This window comes from Girardinichthys multiradiatus, chromosome 9 (genome assembly GCF_021462225.1).
Source record: "Girardinichthys multiradiatus isolate DD_20200921_A chromosome 9, DD_fGirMul_XY1, whole genome shotgun sequence".
In the NCBI taxonomy this organism is placed as follows: Eukaryota; Metazoa; Chordata; class Actinopteri; order Cyprinodontiformes; family Goodeidae; genus Girardinichthys; species Girardinichthys multiradiatus.
The window spans coordinates 34,782,325-34,803,580 of NC_061802.1; the positions used below are offsets into that span (position 1 = coordinate 34,782,325).

General features: G+C 42.0%; 1 protein-coding gene across 2 annotated transcripts; it reads left to right on the forward strand.

Moving 5' to 3' along the window:
- The first annotated feature begins 4,157 nt into the window (after nucleotides 1-4,157).
- Nucleotides 4,158-21,172, forward strand: LOC124874549. Of its 2 annotated transcripts, XM_047375950.1 has the most exons (13): nucleotides 4,158-4,453; nucleotides 11,258-11,361; nucleotides 11,488-11,555; nucleotides 11,777-11,816; nucleotides 11,935-12,083; nucleotides 12,830-12,911; nucleotides 15,978-16,149; nucleotides 16,255-16,328; nucleotides 16,438-16,514; nucleotides 16,595-16,695; nucleotides 17,008-17,096; nucleotides 17,173-17,319; nucleotides 18,575-21,172. In XM_047375950.1, the coding sequence occupies exons 3-13, from the start codon at nucleotides 11,490-11,492 to the stop codon at nucleotides 18,724-18,726; spliced, it is 1,149 nt and encodes a 382-aa protein (XP_047231906.1). In that variant the 5' UTR covers nucleotides 4,158-4,453; nucleotides 11,258-11,361; nucleotides 11,488-11,489; the 3' UTR covers nucleotides 18,727-21,172. The 2 variants fall into 2 exon arrangements, with proteins under 2 accessions (XP_047231906.1, XP_047231905.1); XM_047375949.1 differs by lacking the exon at nucleotides 11,258-11,361.
- The last annotated feature ends 84 nt before the right edge of the window (nucleotides 21,173-21,256 follow it).

Here is a 21,256-nt window from a genome sequence, read left to right on the forward strand (position 1 = left end):
ACTGACAGTGGTGAGCTACAATGAAGCCACAGCTGCCCTGAGACACAGTGACAGAAGTGAAGCTGCCATACGATTGGTGCCAGTGGGCCCTCTGACCACCATCAGCAGGCAAGGCGGATGAAGTGTCTTGCCCAAGGACACAACATCTGAGACAAACAGAGCAGGGATTCGAATCAGCATCCCACTGGTTACAGGACAAACCCCTACCACTGTCGCCATCTAGCTCATGAATAACTAACCAATTTGTGAGTCCCATTTAGTAGATACCCTCTGTGTACATTTAATGTTTATGACTTGTACTATCCAGTACAGATACATGTTATTTATATTGTGTATGTTCAATATCCCCATAAACACCATCATGCACATTCCTGCATATTTATTTAATAGTATTCCAATTAGTCTGTTTAATATAATCATTTATACACACAGAACCAATTTCTTACAGCACAGCTGTGTCCATGACAGCCCTCAGATCTATTCCTGTTATAGCGTTGTATTGCAGCACATTACTTTTTGCTGTGGATTTTCATTTCTGCTGCTTGTTCTGATTCTACGACTATTTGTAAAAAAATCTTTTGAATACTGGTTATGAAGTGTCTACCAAAAGTGTAAAAACCTGTACAGTTGTATATATTCACCCCCCTATTCTATTCTATTCAAGCTTCCTCCTCTGCCACATGTGGATGTGCCCATTAGCAAGGCCTGAAGTTGCCTGATTATCGGTGAATGGATATGCGAGCGACTGTATTGGTGGCTGGTTGAATTTGGCTCCAGTGAAAAAGGGCTTTAAATGGTCGGTATGACTAGAAAAATGCTATACAAGTTTAGCCCATCCACCTTTTTCATGTCTTTCAAGCTGGTGGAATGCAGATATGGTTCTAATGCAACCAGACTGCCTGATTAGTCTTGGCAAGGGCGCCTCCTTGTGGACCAATGAATGTATCGCATCACTGTAGTAGCCTATTATACTTGCAGTATACAGAAAAGTATGAACATTAAACTTATTACACCCAAAATGAACAGCCTAAAAAAGATTGTCGAGGCCGACGTGTTTCATTGACCGCAGAGTTGTAAAATGTTTCAGATGCCGAATCTTTTTTCAAAGCAGACAAAACTCAGCAGATACAACACTGTTTTCAAAATGACAATGTGAAAAGGTAACTTCCCCTTAAATTTTATACCTGGTTGTGCCACACTTGACAGCATCAAGTGCCATCAGGATGTGATCAATCTTTTCCATTACTGTGGAGGATTTTTGGTCTGCTCGTATTTGCAGAATTGCTTTAACTCAGCCACATCAGAGGCTTTCTGAGCATGAAAGTTTAAGGTCAAACCATAAAATTGCAATCAGCTTTAAGTCAGGATTTTGATTATTCCACTCCAAAACCTATATTGCATTTTGGTTTTTTTTTACCCATTCAGAGGTTTGATGGCTGGATATTCTCCTGTAGGATGTAGAGCAGAATTCATGGTTCAGTCAAATACAGCAAGTCATCCAGGTCCTGAAGTAACAAACCACCCCAGACAATCACCACCTTAGTTTTTAAACCAGATGTAACAGGGGGCACACCATTCAGAAAGGTATATTTTTAGTCTATTTTTAGTCAGTCTACAAAAAAATCATCTCAAAAGTCTTGGAGAACATCAATATGCCTTTTGGTAAATGTGAAAGGGAAACCTTCTTGTTCTTTTGGTCAGCAGTGGTTTTATTTGTATTCAAAATACACAAATTAGGAGCAAATTTAGATTTTGGAGTTACAGGATACACATGTGACAGAAAAAAAGGAACAGGAGGCTGTGCAACATTTATAAAATATAATATTTCATATGAACAGATAAGTAGATGAAATCACCAAGAACATGAATCATTGTTGTGATGGTTTTAGATGTCGTTTGAATCACTTGCAGATGAGCTCACAGAAACACAAACACAGGGTTATAAAGGTTTGTTGAAATTCAGACGAGTCATCTCTCTAATTTTCATGGTTCCTCTGTTACTGGTTGAGGAGGCCTATGCAAAATAAATGGGAGTATGTGACACTCAAGCTGGCTCGAGTTGGTTCCACTGAGTGTTGGAGTGCAGATAGGCAATGCAGGTGAGCATGTCTTTGGACTTGCCAGGATGAGACCATAGAAATCAGGTGAGTAATCTAGGTACACGTATAGTTTTGTTTCTTATTGCTTTTACCATTTTATTTTGCGTGCAAAGCACTTTGGTCACACTATTGTGTGTAATAGTACTATATACAGTGCCTTGTGAAAGTATTCGGCCCCCTTGAACTGGTCAACCTCTTGCCACATTTCAGGCTTCAAACATAAAGATACAAAATTCAAATTTTTTGTGAAGAATCAACAACAAGTGGGACACAATCGTGAAGTGGAATGAAATTTATTGGATGTGTCAAACGTTTTTAACAAATAAAAAACTGAAAAGTGTGGCGTGCAATATTATTCAGCCCCTTGCGTTAATACTTTGTAGCGCCACCCTTTGCTGCAATTACAGCTGCAAGTCTCTTGGGGTTTGTCTCTATCAGTTTTTCACATCGAGAGACTGAAATTCTTGCCCATTCTTCCTTGCAAAACAGCTGGAGCTCAGTGAGGTTGGATGGAGAGCGTTCATGAACAGCAGTCTTCAGCTCTTTCCACAGATTCTCGATTGGATTCAGGTCTGGACTTTGACTTGGCCATTCCAACACCTGGATATGTTTATTTGTGAACCATTCCATTGTAGATTTGGCTTTATGTTTTGGATCATTGTCTTGTTGGAAGATAAATCTCCATCCCAGTCTCAGGTCTCTTGCAGACTCCAACAGGTTTTCTTCCAGAATGGTCCTGTATTTGGCCCCATCCATCTTCCCATCAATTTTGACCATCTTCCCTGTCCCTGCTGACGAAAAGCAGGCCCAAACCATGATGCTGCCACCACCTTGTTTGACAGTGGGGATGGTGTGTTCAGGGTGATGAGCTGTGTTGTTTTTACGCCAAACATATCGTTTTGATTGTGGCCAAACAGTTGGATTTTGGTTTCATCTGACCAGAGCACCTTCTTCCACATGTTTGGTGTGTCTCCCAGGTGGCTTGTGGTAAACTTTAAACGAGACTTTTTATGGATATCTTTGAGAAATGGCTTTCTTCTTGCCACTCTTCCATAAAGGCCAGATTTGTGCAGTGTACGACTGATTGTTGTCCTATGGACAGGCTCTCCCACCTCAGCTGTAGATCTCTGCAGTTCATCCAGAGTGATCATGGGCCTCTTGGCTGCATCTCTGATCAGTCTTCTCCTTGTTCCAGATGAAAGTTTAGAGGGACGGCCGGGTCTTAGTAGATTTGCAGTGGTCTGATACTCCTTCCATTTCAATATGATTGCTTGCACAGTGCTCCTTGGGATGTTTAAAGCTCGGGAAATCTTTTTGTATCCAAATCCGGCTTTAAACTTCTCCACAACAGTATCTCGGACCTGCCTGGTGTGTTCCTTGGTCTTCATGATGCTCTCTGCGCTTTGAACAGAACTCTGAGACTATCACAGAGCAGGTGCATTTATACGGAGACTTGATTACACACAGGTGGTTTCTATTTATCATCATCAGTCATTTGGGACAACATTGGATCATTCAGAGATCCTCACTGAACTTCTGGAGTGAGTTTGCTGCACTGAAAGTAAAGGGGCCGAATAATATTGCACGCCCCACTTTTCAGTTTTTTATTTGTTAAAAAAGTTTGACACATCCAATAAATTTCATTCTTCACAAAAAATTAGAATTTTATATCTTTATGTTTGAAGCCTGAAATGTGGCAAGAGGTTGACCAGTTCAAGGGGCCGAATACTTTCGCAAGGCACTGTAGATAAAGACTGATTGCTTGACTGTATTTATTCTTGAAGTTTGGTGGAGGACTAAGTCAGATGGGTCACAAAAGGAACTTCACTGAATGACCTTAGAGAAGCCCGTGTGAAAAGTTTAATTTAGATCACTTAACACAGATTAAAAGTAGGATGGTCAAATATTGGTAATATGTGCTGACTTTAATGAACATGCAACATTTGGGTGAGGAAACAGAATAGATGGACCGCATTCTAGGGTTGTGATTTAATATTAAGTGTATGCCCTACATACTTCAGTCCGTAGGTGGCGGTATACGGTTTGAGATGGTATTTTAGTCCTGCACAGAGTGGAAGAAAAAGGAAGAAGACGAGTGAGGGCTGAGTGTCGGAAACCGTTTATTATTTATTGTGTATTGTACACTTGGTAATAAGTGTTGAGCCGAAACAGAAGAAGGGTTCAGTGGTTGTTTCAACACTACCTTGTCATTGTTCTGTTGGTCTGTGCACGGACTAACATAGAGCTGCCCGGCCTCTGCTTTGACTCTTATTTTAATGTTGCTCACCAACGAATTACAGCGGGGAGAGGAGTACTGACACCACGTAACACAGTCTGGGATCCCCCTAAAAGAGGTAAAAATAAAAGGCGGAGGGCATAAAACATCCATCTTACCTGTATTCATATAATTACATCAAGTGTGTTGAGATGCGTGTGTAACAGTGTAGCAGGATTTCATCAGACCCTAGCGGACAGTGCCAAACCTGCCGTTACTTTCCAACCGCTCTGAAATGAATGAGCCTCCTTACCGATGATCCACAATCAGCTAAAAATGTGAAGATCTCAGTGCAGAGTTACACACTGATACAGTCTGATAATAATATGTCTCTTTTTGTTTTGAAGGGGAAGAGAATCAGTCGAAATAAGAGAAATGCATGCTGACTGTACAATAATTAGCACATGCACTGCAGCTTATATAAATACACCATGGTCGCATTAAAATGGTATACTATGTCTAGTTAGAGTTAATTTCTTACAACTAATTTAGTAGAGCTTTGCTTATGAAGCACCACCAACTGAAATCAGAGGTGGGTATTAATTAGTTACATTTACTCAGCTATATTTAACTGAGTAACTATTGAAAAAAATTTACTTCTAGGAATAGTTTTACTACACCATATATATATATTTTTTTACTTCTACTTGAGTATTATTATTTTGAAGTAATGCTACTCTTTCTGACTACTCTACCTAGCTCTAGTTACGCTGTAACTATGGTTGTGGGAATTCCTGGATGACTGCCAGTGGCAGTAAACAAAGTGGATATGTCTCCTTGCGTTCTGCTCAAGTTGAGGTTTTATGTAAACACAGTCACATATGTGACGTGTAGCCTACCTGGCTGCTGTCTAGAAGTAACACCTGGGAGGCTACATCCGCTCTCCTAGGATCTTCTCGCTAAGAAGTTCCAAGTAACCGGTGTGACTGCCAGTAATTTACAGAACCATAGTTACAGCGTAACTTCTATTGTGTTTTTATTCCTTCCTGACTGCCAGTGGCAGTAAAGAAAGTAGATGACTTATGCCAGTGATGTCACAAGGAACGGGGTACTCACACATCGCTCAGAAGGGCCAAAGCCAGAGGCAGGAGAGCTGAAGCCATAGCAGACCCCCGGGCAACATCAAGGCGGTAGAAGCGTGCAAAGGTGCACGTAGCCGCACAGGATGCTGGCGCACAGAACATTAGGCTGGAAAGCGATGTCCGGCCACAGGGACACCCTGGAACCATCTGCCTTCCACTGCAGACAGGTCGGGGTAATAGCAAGGGCGTGGAGCTCACTGACACGCTTCGCTATAATCACAGCCAAAAGAAAAGCCCTTTTCAAAGAAACCAGTTTCAGTCGAGCGGCACACATTAGCTCAAAGGGAGGCCCACTCAATTCCCTCAGCACCAATGGGAGGTCCTATGAAGCTGCCAGCCTCCGTCGGGGAGGACGCATCCACCTCGCCCCTCTGAGAAACTTCGTCAGCCAGTAATTCGCCCTCACCTGCCTGCCGTCAACATGATGATGATTGATTGAGATCGCTGCCAGGTGATCCTTCAAGTTCGAAGCAGCCCTTCCAGCATCAAAAAGACATTGGAGGTATCGCAAAATGTCCTGCAGGGAACAGAGAACCGGGTCCAAATCCCTGTCACGGCACCATGCTGTAAAACTTTGCCAACAACAAGCATAAGCCTTCAACATATAAGGAGCCTGGGCACTCTGGAGTGTCTGGCGGATCGAATGCTTCAGACCCATCAGGGGCTGCCAGCCCCCTTCAGTGGCCACTACATGAGCTGAAGACGGCCCGAGCACAGATGCCACACCTTCCCGTCCATCTGGGACAACAGGTTCTGTCTCATTGGAAACCGCCATGGCTCCCCGTCCAACAGGCGGAGGAGCAATAGAAACCAGACTCTCATGGGCCACTCCGGCGCCACCAGGAGACCCCTCTGAGTCGAAGAGTTCACCTGGTGAAGAGTGGGCAGGATCAACAGAAAAACATACAGCAGCTCGCCCGGCCAGATGTTGGTGAGGGCATCCATCGCCAGCGGGGAGCTGGGTTCTGCCAGGGAAGACCACAACGGAGTCATGCTCTGTGAGACAAAGAGATCCACCAGGGACTTGCCGAACTGATCCCAAATCTGAGGCTGCAACCTCCTTTCTCCTTGGGGGAGCCGATGGCAGGTCAGGCAGTCCGCCACCAAGTTCCTCCTGCCTAGTAGGTGCATCGCTCTCAAGGAGGCAAGCCAAGGGTACGCCCAACTCCACAGTCTCTGGGCCTCCCTCAGGTACTGCAGTGACCGGGTCCCACTTTGACGGTTGATGTGGAACACTGACGACATACTGTCCGTCAAGACGCGCACATGCTCGTCCCTGAGAAAAGGCAAGAAGTGCCTCTGCGCCAAGTAAATGGTCCGCAGCTCCAGCACATTTATGGGCAGCTGCCATTGTTGTGGTCCCCACAGCCCCTGGATGGACCTGCACTGCCACACTGCTCCACGTCCCAAGGGCGATGCGTCTGATGTTACCACCGCACCGAGGGAGACCCCATGTCACAAGTATGCAGCGTCTCTCCAGTGATGGAGAAGAGCTGTGCACCTAGGCGTGAGCTAAACCTTGACCTGCCTGTGTAACAGGGGGCCCATGTGGCTGGCATTGAACCACCATTGCAGGGGGCGGAGGTGAAGTAGCCCAAGAGTTGTCAAAGCTGAGGCTGCCGCCAGCATCCCCAATAACCTCAGCCATACCTGAACTAGGGGTGACACTCCCAGATGAAAAGACTGAAGCAGGGACTGAATCTGGCCCAGCCGTTCTGCTGTAGGGCTATGCCAATGAAGCCATCTGCTGTGTTGGGGTCAAATAACTCTTCTGCCAGTTCAGTCAACCCCTGTGCCTGGATGTGGGCCAGGACCTTGGACGTTGCCAGACACACCCCGTGGCCTGAAGCCGCACAGACGAGCCAGTCGTCGAGAACTTTACCGGCACAGAGGGGTTAAGACCACCTTCATGAACCTCATAAATACCCAAGGCGCCAGGGACAGGCCGAAGCCCAGGACCATGAACTGGTAAACTGTGCTCCAAAGGGCGAACCGCAGGTACTTACTGTGTTCCGGATGGATGTTAACGTGGAAATATGCGTCTTTCAAATCTATCGAGTAAAACCACTCTCCTGGACGGATAGCCTGAAGAACGTCGCGGGTGTGCAGCATCCGAAAAGGCAGAACCTTCAGAAATTGATTCAGACCCCCTTGTTCTCCACAAGGGGGATGTAAGTCTTTGGCGATAAGGCAGGCGATAAACCTGTTTATTTATTTTTTTTGCCCACTCAGAGTTGGCAGAGAGTTTGGTGAAGTGCTGTAGCGTGCATTGATCTGCTGGTGGTGGCTAACTCTGCTCCGTGTCGTCTGACTCCGGGCGATGCTCGCGTGGTGCTTTGTGGTGTTCCCGAAGTTCTTAATCTTCATTTTTGCAAACCTTGCATACTATTAAGCTCATGTCAAGCTCGGTCTTCCCAGGCATTCAAAAACAAAAATGAGCCCAAATCTTTGCCATCAACGAAGACAGGCTTCCTCTTTGTTTTGGTGCTTTCCACGCATGTGTATGTTCCAGAACTGGCTGCGTGGAAACGTCAGAACGTCTTGCGTAGTAACAAAATGGACAGCCAGCGGATTTGTTTTATTTTTTTAAATCGGTTTTGGGACATTTAAAATCGATTTTGAATTGAAGTAAATGGGAATCGGGATTCTTCTGTAAATCGATTTTGTTGGCACACTTCTAATATCCACTTTGTTTACTGCCACTGGCAGTCTGTAAGGAATGAAACAGAACGCTAGTTAGTTCGATGACTGAAGAACAAACATATTTTAACCAAAAAAGATTTCTGGTTTATAAACAAGCTTCATTGTTCTAATGTCATTTTCTATCTTCTGAGCCTGCTGTGCCATTTGGAGGTCAAATGAATATAACGTAATCAGTAGATATAATTACTGGAAGTACTTTGCACTGTTTTCATACACCGGTACTACCGGTAAAAAGTTATAGAAGTTTTATGACTATTTACATTGTACGTAGATTCTCACTGAAGGCATCAAAACAGTGAATAGGCAAATATGCAATTATTTAGGGAACAAGAAATTGTAAATGTTATATTTTAGATTCCTTAAAGTAGCCATCCTTTGCTGTGATGACTGAAATATTAACCTCTGACCGTCTCTCAATGAACATCTGGGAAGTTCTTTCGAGACTCTTTGGAAAACCATTTCAGGTGACCACCTCATGAAGCTCGTGGGGAGAATGCTAAGAGAGTAAAGCAGGTTTAATAGCAAAGGCTGGCTATTTGGAACAATCTAAAATATAAAAATGTTTAGACTTATTTCACACTTTTTGTTTAATGTATAATTCCATGTGTTCATTCATTGTTTTATTGCCTTTGGTGAGAATCTACAATTTAAATAGGCATGAAAATAAAGAGACCCATTAAGTGAGAAAGTGTATCTAAAACCTTTGACCGGTAGTGTGTATATATATATATTTACATATACTTGCAGAATATATATATATATATATATATATACATATACTTGCAGAATATATATATATATATATATATACAGGGGTTGGACAATGAAACTGAAACACCTGTCATTTTAGTGTGGGAAGTTTCATGGCTAAACTGGACCAGCCTGGTAGCCAGTCTTCATTGATTGCACATTGCACCAGTAAGAGCAGAGTGTGAAGGTTCAATTAGCAAGGTAAGAGCACACTTTTGCTCAAAATATTGAAATGCACACAACATTATGGGTGACATACCAGAGTTCAAAAGAGGACAAATTGTTGGTGCACGTCTTGCTGGCGCATCTGTGACCAAGACAGCAAGTCTTTGTGATGTATCAAGAGCCACGGTATCCAGGGTAATGTCAGCATACCACCAAGAAGGACCAACCACATCCAACAGGATTAACTGTGGACGCAAGAGGAAGCTGTCTGAAAGGGATGTTCGGGTGCTAACCCGGATTGTATCCAAAAAACATAAAACCACGGCTGCCCAAATCATGGCAAAATTAAATGTGCACCTCAACTCTCCTGTTTCCACCAGAACTGTCCATCAGGAGCTCCACAGGGTCAATATACACGGCCGGGCTGCTATAGCCAAACCTTTGGTCACTCATGCCAATGCCAAACGTCGATTTCAATGGTGCAAGGAGCGCAAATCTTGGGATGTGGACAATGTGAAACATGTATTGTTCTCTGATGAGTCCACCTTTACTGTTTTTCCCACATCCGGGAGAGTTACGGTGTGGAGAAGCTCCAAAGAAGCGTACCACCCAGACTGTTGCATGCCCAGAGTGAAGCATGGAGGTGGATCAGTGATGGTTTGGGCTGCCATATCATGGCATTCCCTTGGCCCAATACTTGTGCTAGATGGGCGCATCACTGCCAAGGACTACCGAACCATACATGAGGACCATGTGCATCCAATGGTTCAAACATTGTATCCTGAAGGCAGTGCCGTGTATCAGGATGACAATGCACCAATACACACAGCAAGACTGGTGAAAGATTGGTTTGATGAACATAAAAGTGAAGTTGAACATCTCCCATGGCCTGCACAGTCACCAGATCTAAATATTATTGAGCCACTTTGGGGTGTTTTGGAGGAGCAAGTCAGGAAACGTTTTCCTCCACCAGTATCACGTAGTGACCTGGCCACTATCCAGCAAGAAGAATGGCTTAAAATCCCTCTGACCACTGTGCAGGACTTGTATATGTCATTCCCAAGACGAATTGACGCTGTATTGGCCCCAAAAGGAGGCCCTACACCATACTAATAAATTATTGTGGTCTAAAACCAGGTGTTTCAGTTTCATTGTCCAACCCCTGTATATATATACATATACTTGCAGAATATATATATATATATATATATATATTTACATATACTTGCAGAATATATATATATATATATATATATATATATATATATATATATTCTGCAAGTATATGTATATATATATATATATATATATATATATATATATATATACATATACTTGCAGAATATATATATATATATATATATATAGTCAGTCAGTCATTTTCTACCGCTTATTCCATAGTGGGTCGCGGGGGGGCTGGTGCCTATCTCCAGCAGTCTATGGGCGAGAGGCAGGGTACACCCTGGACAGGTCGCCAGTCCATCACAGGGCAACACACATACAACCATGCACACAGTCATTCATACACCTAAGGGCAATTTTTAGAGTGACCAGTTAACCTAACAGGCATGTCTTTGGACTATGCATATACTTGCAGAATATATATATAAATATATACATATACTTGCAGAATATATATATATATATTCTGCAAGTATATGTATTCTGCAAGTTCTAGTTTCGGAAGCTTCATGTTAAACATTTCAGTTTAGAAATGTGTTTTTCTTCTGCTTGAATTTGTTATTTTGTAATTATGGTATTCATTTATTTATTTTTTTTTATCATTTTTTCATTTCATTCTTTAAATTACCAGAACTTGCACATAACTTTAGGTTTTTGCCTGGTGGATAACATTGCTTTCCCAAATTAAATCAGATGTTATGATCAGTTCTTGACTAGCCTTTTTACCAAATACTTCTTTTTAACTTTTACTTGAGTAAAAGTATATTAAAGTAATGCTTGTTTTTGGCTACTCTACCCACCTCTGGTTGGAATAAAAGTTTAATTATATGGAGTAAAAAAGAACAGCAAAGCAAGGTTTAAAAAAATCACGTAAACAGCCGATTTATCCATGCCCCTTTAAATGTTTCTGCTAATATCTTTACAATCACTACTCTTGTAAACCTCCCCAGCGAGATCACTTGTGAAGGTCTATCACATTGCCAGACAACTTTTCTATACAGGCTCCTGGATATCAACTCGCAAAAGCTCAGACCTTCTGCAGTTCAATCCGCCTTATAGTGTCAGAAAGCCAGACTCAGCTGTTACATCACAAAGCAGCAAGAAAGTGCGTATCAGGTTACTCCACCACTATGGCCCCCAATGCTTTTGCAAGAAAAACCTTAAGCATTACTGATCAGTGATGAATTTGACTAAGTACATGAGATGTTTGGCTTTCTGTTTCTATCTCTAGACATGAACTGGGACAGTCAGTTAAACTCCATCCTGTCTGTAGCTGATGGCAACGTCTCAAAGATGAGGGTGAGTACATTTAAGGATCGTCCATTACCATATAAGCAGAAAAGAGAGCCTTTGTTTGGTTTTGTTGGGTTTCTAGCTTGCCATTTAGGGGCGACCAGCAGGTGGCAGCAATGCTACCTTCAAATTCTCCAATTTAGGTTTAAAATGGTTTCTTATTTGTTGATATTATGAAATTGTCGGCGTCCCCCTTGTATTTCGGAATTTTTTTTATGCGTCAACAGGAAAGACTGACAGCTGGAAAATTTTCTAAAGGAGCAGAAGGTGGGTGAACTATTTCAGATTACCAAGAGAACTTCCCCCTAGTTTGTTTTGCTTCCTTTCACACTTTACAGTTAAGTCATTTCTGATTAGTTTTTACATCTCGGGTTTTTATTTGCAGTGAAGGACAGTGGAATTAAATCAGATTTGGACCCTGCTGCCCCTTCCCATGTGGCCCACCCTGACCGTAAGCCTCCCTCGTCTCTCGGTTCATGTGTACAGTGGGCTGACCTTGCTGCCATTCAGTCACAGCTCCAGATACAGAGCCAGGTGTGTGTTCATTTAAAGTGCCCCACGTTGTCCTGTTACAAACACAAACCTCTGTGTGTTTTGGGGGGATTTTATGTGACTGACCAACACAAAGTCGCGCATCATTGTGAACTGGAATCAAAAGGTTGGTTTTCAATATATTCGAGATAAGATCTGGGTTGTGTACAGCTGTTTGTTATCCTGTTGGCAGACTCTCTTGAGCTGTGGATCTCTGCAGCCCCTCCAAAGTTACCATGGGCCTCTCGGCTACTCTCGGCCACCCTGTCAGATGGTGGATTGAACAGTGCTCTGTGAAATGTTCAAACCTTCTGGGATATAGTTTCATAAATCAACCCTCCTCATCTGCACAGCTTTTTACCTGTTTTTTCTGCTGTGTTTCTTGGTCTTCCTGATGCTCTTTTTTCACCAATGTTCTCTGAGGCCTTTACAGAACATCTGAACTTATACTTCAATTAAATAACACACAGGTGAACTCTATTTACTTACTTTGTGGGTCGGATACATATGCAAGCTACTCTTTTCAGATTTCTATTTTCTAACAAAACAAAACGGAAAACCATTTATAAGTTTCCTTCCACCTCACAAGTATGCATTACTTTGTGTCAGTCTGTCTCATGAAAAGCTAATAATATCGGCGTGTATTGTGGTTGTACTGTGACAAATTATAAGTGATCGTGGATCTGTGTTGCTCAGTACCCTCAGCTGCAACAAGATTCCTGGAGTCTTTTTCTGCTCTTGCTTTCAAGCTGATCGAGACCCTCACGCAGAAACTCCATCATCTGGAAAGGGAGGAACAATCTCAGCAATGTCACATTCAGACTCTGCAAGGTATCTCACTCCTGCATTAAAAACTGCTCACCCGAGTCTCATTCTAGATCTCATTATCTTTCTATTAAAACGTCCACGTTCCTTTTGTCAAGGAGAAGTAGAAGTTATTTATGAGTTACCATAATTATAACTAAGTAATTAACGTTTATTTAAATAGCAGCCTTCACAGGTGAAAACCACAGGGTGAAAGTCATCGAGGGCAAGGGCATTTAAAAACATTGTAAAATGAGTTTAAATGTTCCAGATGTAAGGTTTTATCTAGAGGTGGAACCCCAGACTGACATCATTATAAACTGTTAAATTATGTCATTTCTAAAGCACAAACCACCTATAATTTGTTTAACTAAACCACTAATAGCTTCCTCTCATTGTCAAACACATGACATGTTATTTGGTTAATTGGTTTCTCTAAATTGGCCTTAGATGTCAGTGTGTGTGAACATGGTTGTTTATCCTGTGTATCTCTGTGTTGCCCTGCGATGGACTGGCAACCAGTTCAGGGTGTAGACCGTCTCTCTCCCAGTGACAGACAATGGATGGATAAACCACGAGTTTTATTTCAGAACTCTAAACACTCCTCAGCTCTTCAGTTGTGATATTTGTGCAAATATACTTAGTCATTCGGGTTGTAGAACACCAAAGAAGAAGAGATGACTGTTTCCACAATAATGATTCTCTGTTATCAAAGGCTGTTTATAGTCATTTTGGTTTGATCAGGGAATTTTTTGTGTCATACTTAAATGTTTCAGATCAACAAACTATTTTTTATATCAGATAAGGAGAAGCTTGTTAAATGCTAACAGCAGTTTTCATATGATTTCATTTATTAAAAGAGAAAAGCTAATTAAATCAACCTGGACATGTGGGGGAAAAACAGCGTTAAATCATGATTTAACTGTGATTAATCACATTTTTTTTTTTGGAAAGCTGAGTTCAATATCACCAGCCACCTGTATGCCAGATTAATGCCAGAACTGTAGAATTTAGATATCTACGTCTGACAGCATGAAGTAGGCTAAATGATCTCAAAAAGCAACCCATCTTGCCTGGAGCTGAAGTAATCCCAGAATGCTTGAAAAGTAATCCCTCTGTCAGTTTGGAAAAGTTTAAAAACCCATTTCTAAAGATTTGAGACATCAGTGAATCAGAGTGAAAGCCATCAGCCACAAATGGAGTAAATATGGAACAGTGGTGAACCTACTCAGAAGAGACCTGCCTACCTTAATTACACCAAGAGCACAACTCATCCAGGAGGCCACAAACAAACCGAGGACAACATCTAAAGCATTGCAGACTCTCTTTCCTCAGTTAAGGTAATTGTTCAAGATTTAAAAAGAAAGAGACTGGGGAAAATGGCCTCCCCGGGAGAGATTCAAGGACAAAATCACTGCTGATCAAGGACAAAACAAAGAACCATTTCACATTCATCAGGAAAGTGTCTCTGTGATCCTCAAGACTTTTAGGAAAATATTCCGCTGACTGACGAGACAAAAGTGGAACTTTTTGGAAGATGTGATAGCATGACGATCTCGGGCTGCTTCAGGACCCGGATTACTTGCTGTAATTGATGGAACCATGACTTCCTTTCATCAGAAAATCCTGAAGAAGAGTCAGTTTGTCCTCCCATCATTTTGTGACGTTAGGCTCAAGCACACTTTGACTCTACAGCATCAAGGTCTGGACTTGAATTCAAATGAGATGTTGTGTGCATGATCTTATGCAGGCTCTCCATGCTTGGAAAACTGTCTAATATGGCTGATTTAAAACGCTTCCCCAAAATGTTGGCCAAAATGTCCTCCCCACTGATGTCAAAGACTCATTACCAGTTATCACAACTGCTAATTGGCAGTCGCTGCCACAAAAGGTGGCAAAATCGGTCATTAAATTTAGGTTGGGGATGGATTTTCACAAAGGGCCAAGTTGATTTGGATTCAATTTCCATTTAATTTCAATTCAGTTTGTTTATATTGCACCAATTCACAACACATGCCGTCTCAAGGCACTTTGCAAAGTCAGTTCAATCGAATCAGACAGATTTCAAGTTGATCCTAGTTATGAACCAGTGCAGTCAGATTCGGTTTGTTATTTAAATTGATTACAAGTTTTCTAAGGAAATCCAGCAGATTGTATCCTGTCAGTGACTTGCAGCATTAACTCCTCCTGGATGAGCATGTAGAGACAGTGGAGAGTCGCTTGCGTTGTCATTGCAGCAATCCCTCATACTGAGCATGCATGTAGCGACAATGAACCTGACCAAACAGCTTTCTTCCCTGAATAAATGAAATCATTGTTTGAAAGCTGCCTTTTGTGGAGGTATGAATTGGTGGAGAGGAGAACTGACCCAGAGCCTGGTGTGAGGGGAAGCCTGCATGTTTGCTTGCGTATGATACCATGAAGTGAGATCTGGAAGCTGCGAGACCAGACCTTGAATTCTGGATCTACTTCACATATTCATGTGTTCATTGGCATAAATAAAATGCAGAAATTACAGACCTTGCTTTACCTTTTAATTTAGTTTAAAAAAATCAGTGCACTGAACAACATTAGGTTAGGTTTATTGTTTGAATGACAGTCATTTAATCCACTCCATACTTGCTGTTTTACTTTGTTTGCCTCTGGAGTGACTTCAGAAAAGGAATGCAGTAGCTGAATACTTTGCGGCTAAAGGGAAGTGAGCAGATGTACGGGTAAAATATGGCTTCATGTTTAGTGGTGCATCAGCCATGATGGTACCACTTAAAGGAACATTGCTACAATATCAATGTGATCTTTTACAGTTTATTCACTTTAATTAAACTAACTTTCACTTATTGACCTACTGATTGTACCACATACAGTGCCTTAAACCTTTTCACATTGTGTCACACTATAATCATAAACCTCAATATATGTTTTATTGGAAGTTTACATGATAGACCAACTTTAGTCGGCCCCCTTTTACTCTGATGAACCCAAATAAAATCCAGTATCACCAGTAGCCTAATTAGTAAATAGTTTCCAAGTGTTCTGCAACAGTGGATTCATCCCACTTCTTCCGAAATGAAGACATTGATCTGCTTATTGCAGAGGAGGTGCAGAGCCTTCGTGAAGAGCTCAGGAAGAGGGACCAAGAAAGGGAAAACCTGAGTTCAGGAGTGGAGCGGAGGATGGAGCAGTGGAGGAGAGAGGTTGGACGTGAGCTCAGCAGCCTGCGGGGAAATATCACCCAGGCCGCATCGCGAGGCAACCCAGAAGAGAGGTGCAATATTTCTGGAGCTGCTGTCTCATCACATCATAGGTTCAGCATTAAAGCGATATAAATATTTTGCCTCGTCTGTGATATGTTTTCTGTCCGTTTCTCCAGTTTCAGCTTGAAGCTCCGTCGGGATGAGCTGGAGCACCTGCGAAGAGAGCTGGACGCTCTGAAAACACGGATAAGTGGGTCACAAATACAAGCATCGCTGTGCTGTATTGATTCAGCCGCTTGTCTCGTCATTCAGACAGGAAAACCACTGCTCACATCTTTCCTCTCCTTTCCTGTTTAAAGGGAGACAGGAGGAGGACATGCACCTCCAGCAGACAGAGGCAAGGGAGACGAGAAGACAATACGAACGCAGCTGCAAGGTAAACACAAACCTCTCTGTCTGCCTGAGGCTTTGTTGCTTGCATCGTCTCAGATCCTCAACAGTTGTCTTGTTGCTCAGACGTTGGAGGAGCTGACAGGCAGCTACAGAGCACACAGCACTGATCTCATAAAGACTCTCAGCCAGTATTCCCGCACTCAGCAAGAAGTCCTTCAGATGAGGTATGTGGGAGCAGGTGCATGCAAACCTGCTTCAGTTCTATTTTTTTGTTTGTTTTACTAATTCAGAGATAATAAGAATAAAAATAACATTAGATAAACACAACCCATTATAAATCATAAAGTGTGACATGGTACACTTTATTTGCAACCATCTAAGCTGCACAAAAATACAGAAAAGAAGCATGAAGTGAAGTAGGGATTCCCTGGTTATCAAATGCACCGATTATCACCAGATGATTCTTTATTGCATGATGTGTGTGCTACTTCTTTCTGTATTTTGTGTCACGAGTTGCATCGTTTCTCCTGCAACAGAACAACTGTGTCAGAACTGACGAATGAAGTGAGGAGTCTAACTCTCCGAGGACAGGAATCACCACCTTTGCTGTCTGCGCTCACAACAAGTATGTCCCTCTTCTTCTCTGGTTCTTTGTCCCGCAGCATGACAGGTCCGCAATCACATTTTTTGTTCGTGTTTAGGTGCCTCGCCGCTCCTGGCCCCTCGCAGCCGGAGCAGAGGGCTCAGAGCTGATGAGGTAGATTCAGACTCTGAGGATTTCAGCCCGACTCCGAGTCTGGCAGAGATCAGCTCTGATGATCTGTCCTGGCTGGAGTACAAAGACCCTGGTAGGAATTTACACAGTCAATCAAAACTATTCACACTGCGTGAAGTTGTGGAGTGAAAGGAAAATCTTTGATAGTTTGCAAAATATTTTACAAATAAGAAACTTAAAAGTGTGTACTTTTGTGTTCAGCACCCCTGAGTCCAAACCTTTTAGAACGAAGTAGTTTCATTTAGGCGTATCAGAGTAAAGGGGCTGACTAAAAATATATGCATTTTTTAAATGCCAAACTTTTGCAAACTTTTGTATCCTTTTCTTTCCACTTCCTTGTTATGCACTACTTTGTCATATAAAATCCCAATAAAATGCATTGAAGTTTGTGGTTTCAACTTGAGGAAATGCACCAAAGCCCAGTTTTCCACGGTGAACCCGACAGTTTAGCGTGCTGAGGCATCATCCTGGACCTGCTCATAAACGTGTTCTCACAATAAGAACACAAACAGCAGAATGTTGTGCAGAGCACCACAGGGTTACAGTAATGATGACTGTTTTTTAGCAAGACGGGGCATGTAGTTCCCCCGCCATGCCTCCCCCGCACACCTAGCTCAACCTTTCCAACGGAGAGAGGAGAAAACGGCATTGTTTGCCATTTTTGCATTCGGTTTTATTAATAGGCTGTTATTTCTAAGATTATGTTTACCACTTTAATATCTGCGTAAAGTTCAGGAAGAACCTGCTACCTTTTTTACCCAACATCAATCCACAGAAAGTTATTCCTCTACTTTGGTTTTCTGTTTTCTCCCCTCATTCTTGACAAGAAAATCGATAATTGTACTCTAAAATATTAAAAATCCAAAGATATTTCAAGGCCTGAGCAAGGCTGGGATCTAGAAAAGACTTAAAATAGGACTAGAGCTGAAAAATCCACACTGAATAATATACAGTGGCAGAGGAATACGTTAATAGCCCTGCCATGTTCCTGCCGGATATAGTTCTTAAGCTATAATTTCCTGTCCAGCAGTCCTTTTTTGGACAGTTTGGTTCCTGTGTGTCTGCGCGGGCCGTGCAGGGCTCACCCCTGAGATTTCCTGTAACAGAGAATCAACGTTCCCGGAAGAGACTACAATCTGCTCTTGAAATGTTTCCCACAGCCTGTCAAAGCAGAATAATTTTCTATTCGCACACACAAGCACCGTCATGCACACAGTTGTTAGAGGCGGGAAAAAAATTCTGAATGCTTTCTAACTTGATCGTACATGATACCATAGAGATAATCCGTTACTTTCATTTCGAAATTAATGCTTCTTTGTCTCTGCCAGCTCCACACCGGCGGGCACCTCCGAGCGTTCATTCCACACCAAGTGATTTTGCTGGTCCGGGATCAGATGTGGAGGATGACGGTGACGATCTTCTTGATGATGTGGATGAAAACGCAGAATTAGAATCTGACCTAAGTCTTAAAGACCTTTAATGGTTTATGCTGGAAAGTAAAAAAGGAATAAAAAAACATATTTCCGTTATCTACTCAGAAGAGGTAAAAACGGGAGCGTTCCCATGCAGCTTGAATAGCAAACCTCTGAAAATAAAAAGGAGGCAAAGTGAAACAAGCTGGCAAATGGCTCACCTTCTTGTTGGCCCCACAAGAAGGTGAAAGAAAACACTAAATGCACAATCCATACAGTGAAGCATGGTGGCAGCAGATGTTTCTTTTCCAGGGACAGGGAAGCTGCTCAGATTTGACAGGAAAATGGATGCAGCTAAATCCGGGGCATTTCTTGGATATTTTATAAACATCATTTGTACCATGTGGAAAAACTGCTGTAGTATTTTAGGACTTTGTAAAAACTAATAACAGCATTTTGTTTCAGAAATATGAGGGGTCACACAATGTCAAAGGATTTTTGTTTTAGATTGTCTATGTATATTGTGGGGACTTTCAGCAAGTGATTTCACATTCATGTCAGTTTGAGGTACTGTTGGGACTTTACCCACATGTTCCAACTAATACGGAGCTGTGGGAACAAACGCAGGAGGCTGGCAGCTGTTTAAAGATGTCTTTGAATAAGCTTGCCATTCATAATGGTTAGCAATAAAGCCAGGAAAACAGTGGGTTTCTTTACAACATGAGCCACACCAACTACACTGCTGTAATTGTTGCCTCAGCTTCTGCTCACATACAGCGCTGACTATAAATTACATGTCCTAACACAGTGACAGACTACGGGCTAAACCACAATGTTTGATTTTTAGGCAAGAGACGACTAAAAGGGAGTTTGTTCTGATTATAACTTTTGGGGAAGGTGCGGCTTTGATGTGGGGATGTTGGCTCAAAGCAACCGTCTGATCCATTGGGATACGTAACTGATCTCTGGTTTGCAAAGTCAAAAGAAAGCCGAAATTGCACTAAGCTGCTAACTTTAATTGATTAGATACCAAGAAGCAGAGTAATGCTCATTAATCCACATGGAAGACAACCTTTTATTTCTCTACATGCAGTAAAGAATCGCAGAGACTGTTTGCTCAAAGTTTTGGGTATCATGGATGGCCCAATGTCAGAATCCATTACTCTTCCACGCTGGGCAGAGTAATGGATTTTTAATGGGCATGTTATCCTCCCATGGTGCACTCCTCAGGCCAGAATGAATCCTGTGAGGGTTCCTTTTTGGCTCCTGTTGAACTGACAGAAGTGAAGGCAGGAAGAAATCGAAAACCATCATCGATATTAAGGAGCCAATCTCTCCACAGCGCTCTCGGCCTACACAAGACGGACGATGGTCTCTTCGTGTCGTTATGTTTGGCATGAATGGCATTGTCAGGCTGGTTTTTTCCCCTCTGCTGAAGGTATTGATGCTTAAACTAAAAGAAAACACTGTTAGAACTCTAATGAGCCCAATCTCTGTTTTGTAGAGCATTTACAAAGAATGATTTAGCGTCAACCGCATATATTAACGTCGCTGGTAAAGATGTGTAAAGAAGAAAAAACTTCAAATTAAAACTTTTAGTCCATTAGCATTAACTCACACCGAAAAGTTTAGAACAATTCAACCTTAAATATAAGTATATTAATTCAGTGGGAGGAAAAAAAAAACCCACTTTAAATCACCAGTGGCACTGATATTAGTATCAACAACAATCACTTTAACATAAATGAGGCATTTTTTTAGGTTATACTTTTCCGAGTTTGCCAGTTTCTGGAAACTTCTAATTTGTAATCTTTGACTTTGTTCTTGTTTCTCTTCCAAAAGCTGTGGAAACCTTGTTTTAGCACCTTTCATCATAAATGTTTTGAAATACAACATTTAGGAAGAAAAAAACTGGTGGGTTCTGCCAGTAAACTAAAAATGGACCATCACTCAGTCTTTCAACAGGATAATGAGCAAAAACGTATAACCAATCCGTAGAAACGGTTCTCCGGCCCATGGTTCCATGGCCATCTTGGTCCCCAGACCTGAATCCAATAGAAAACCTGAGGGATGAGCTAAGGGAGAATAAGAAAGGCCCAAGGACTCTGGATGATCTAGGGAGAGAGTATTGGTTCATGATCTCTCTCCCACTGAATAAATGTATTCAATTGTGTTGGACTGGATTTTTCCACAATTTTCAGCGTCCGATTATGTTACTGCAATTAAAGATGATTTTGTTTTAAGGCTTTTCAAACATCTTCACAAGTGGTGCCAATAAATCGGATCAGAGGCGTATAAACTCATTTTATTGCAGATTTTGTTTGAAACTATGCTTAAAAAATAGATATTTATTCCTATTGTTCATGAATCAAACCATTTTCTTGACATTTTATGTTAATCCGCCCTGTATTGTTCAGTGTTGCTGGCATGAAGCGCTGCATTGATGAATGCAGGGAGAGAGAGTACATGTTTTGTGTTTTCTCCTACAATAAAGGTCTATCAGAGAAAAACAGAGCTGGACTTTTGTGTTCTGGCATGTATGAATTGATGCTGTCACTGTGTTTTTGTTGGTGTTGAAGTCAAAAGCTGTTTGGCTGC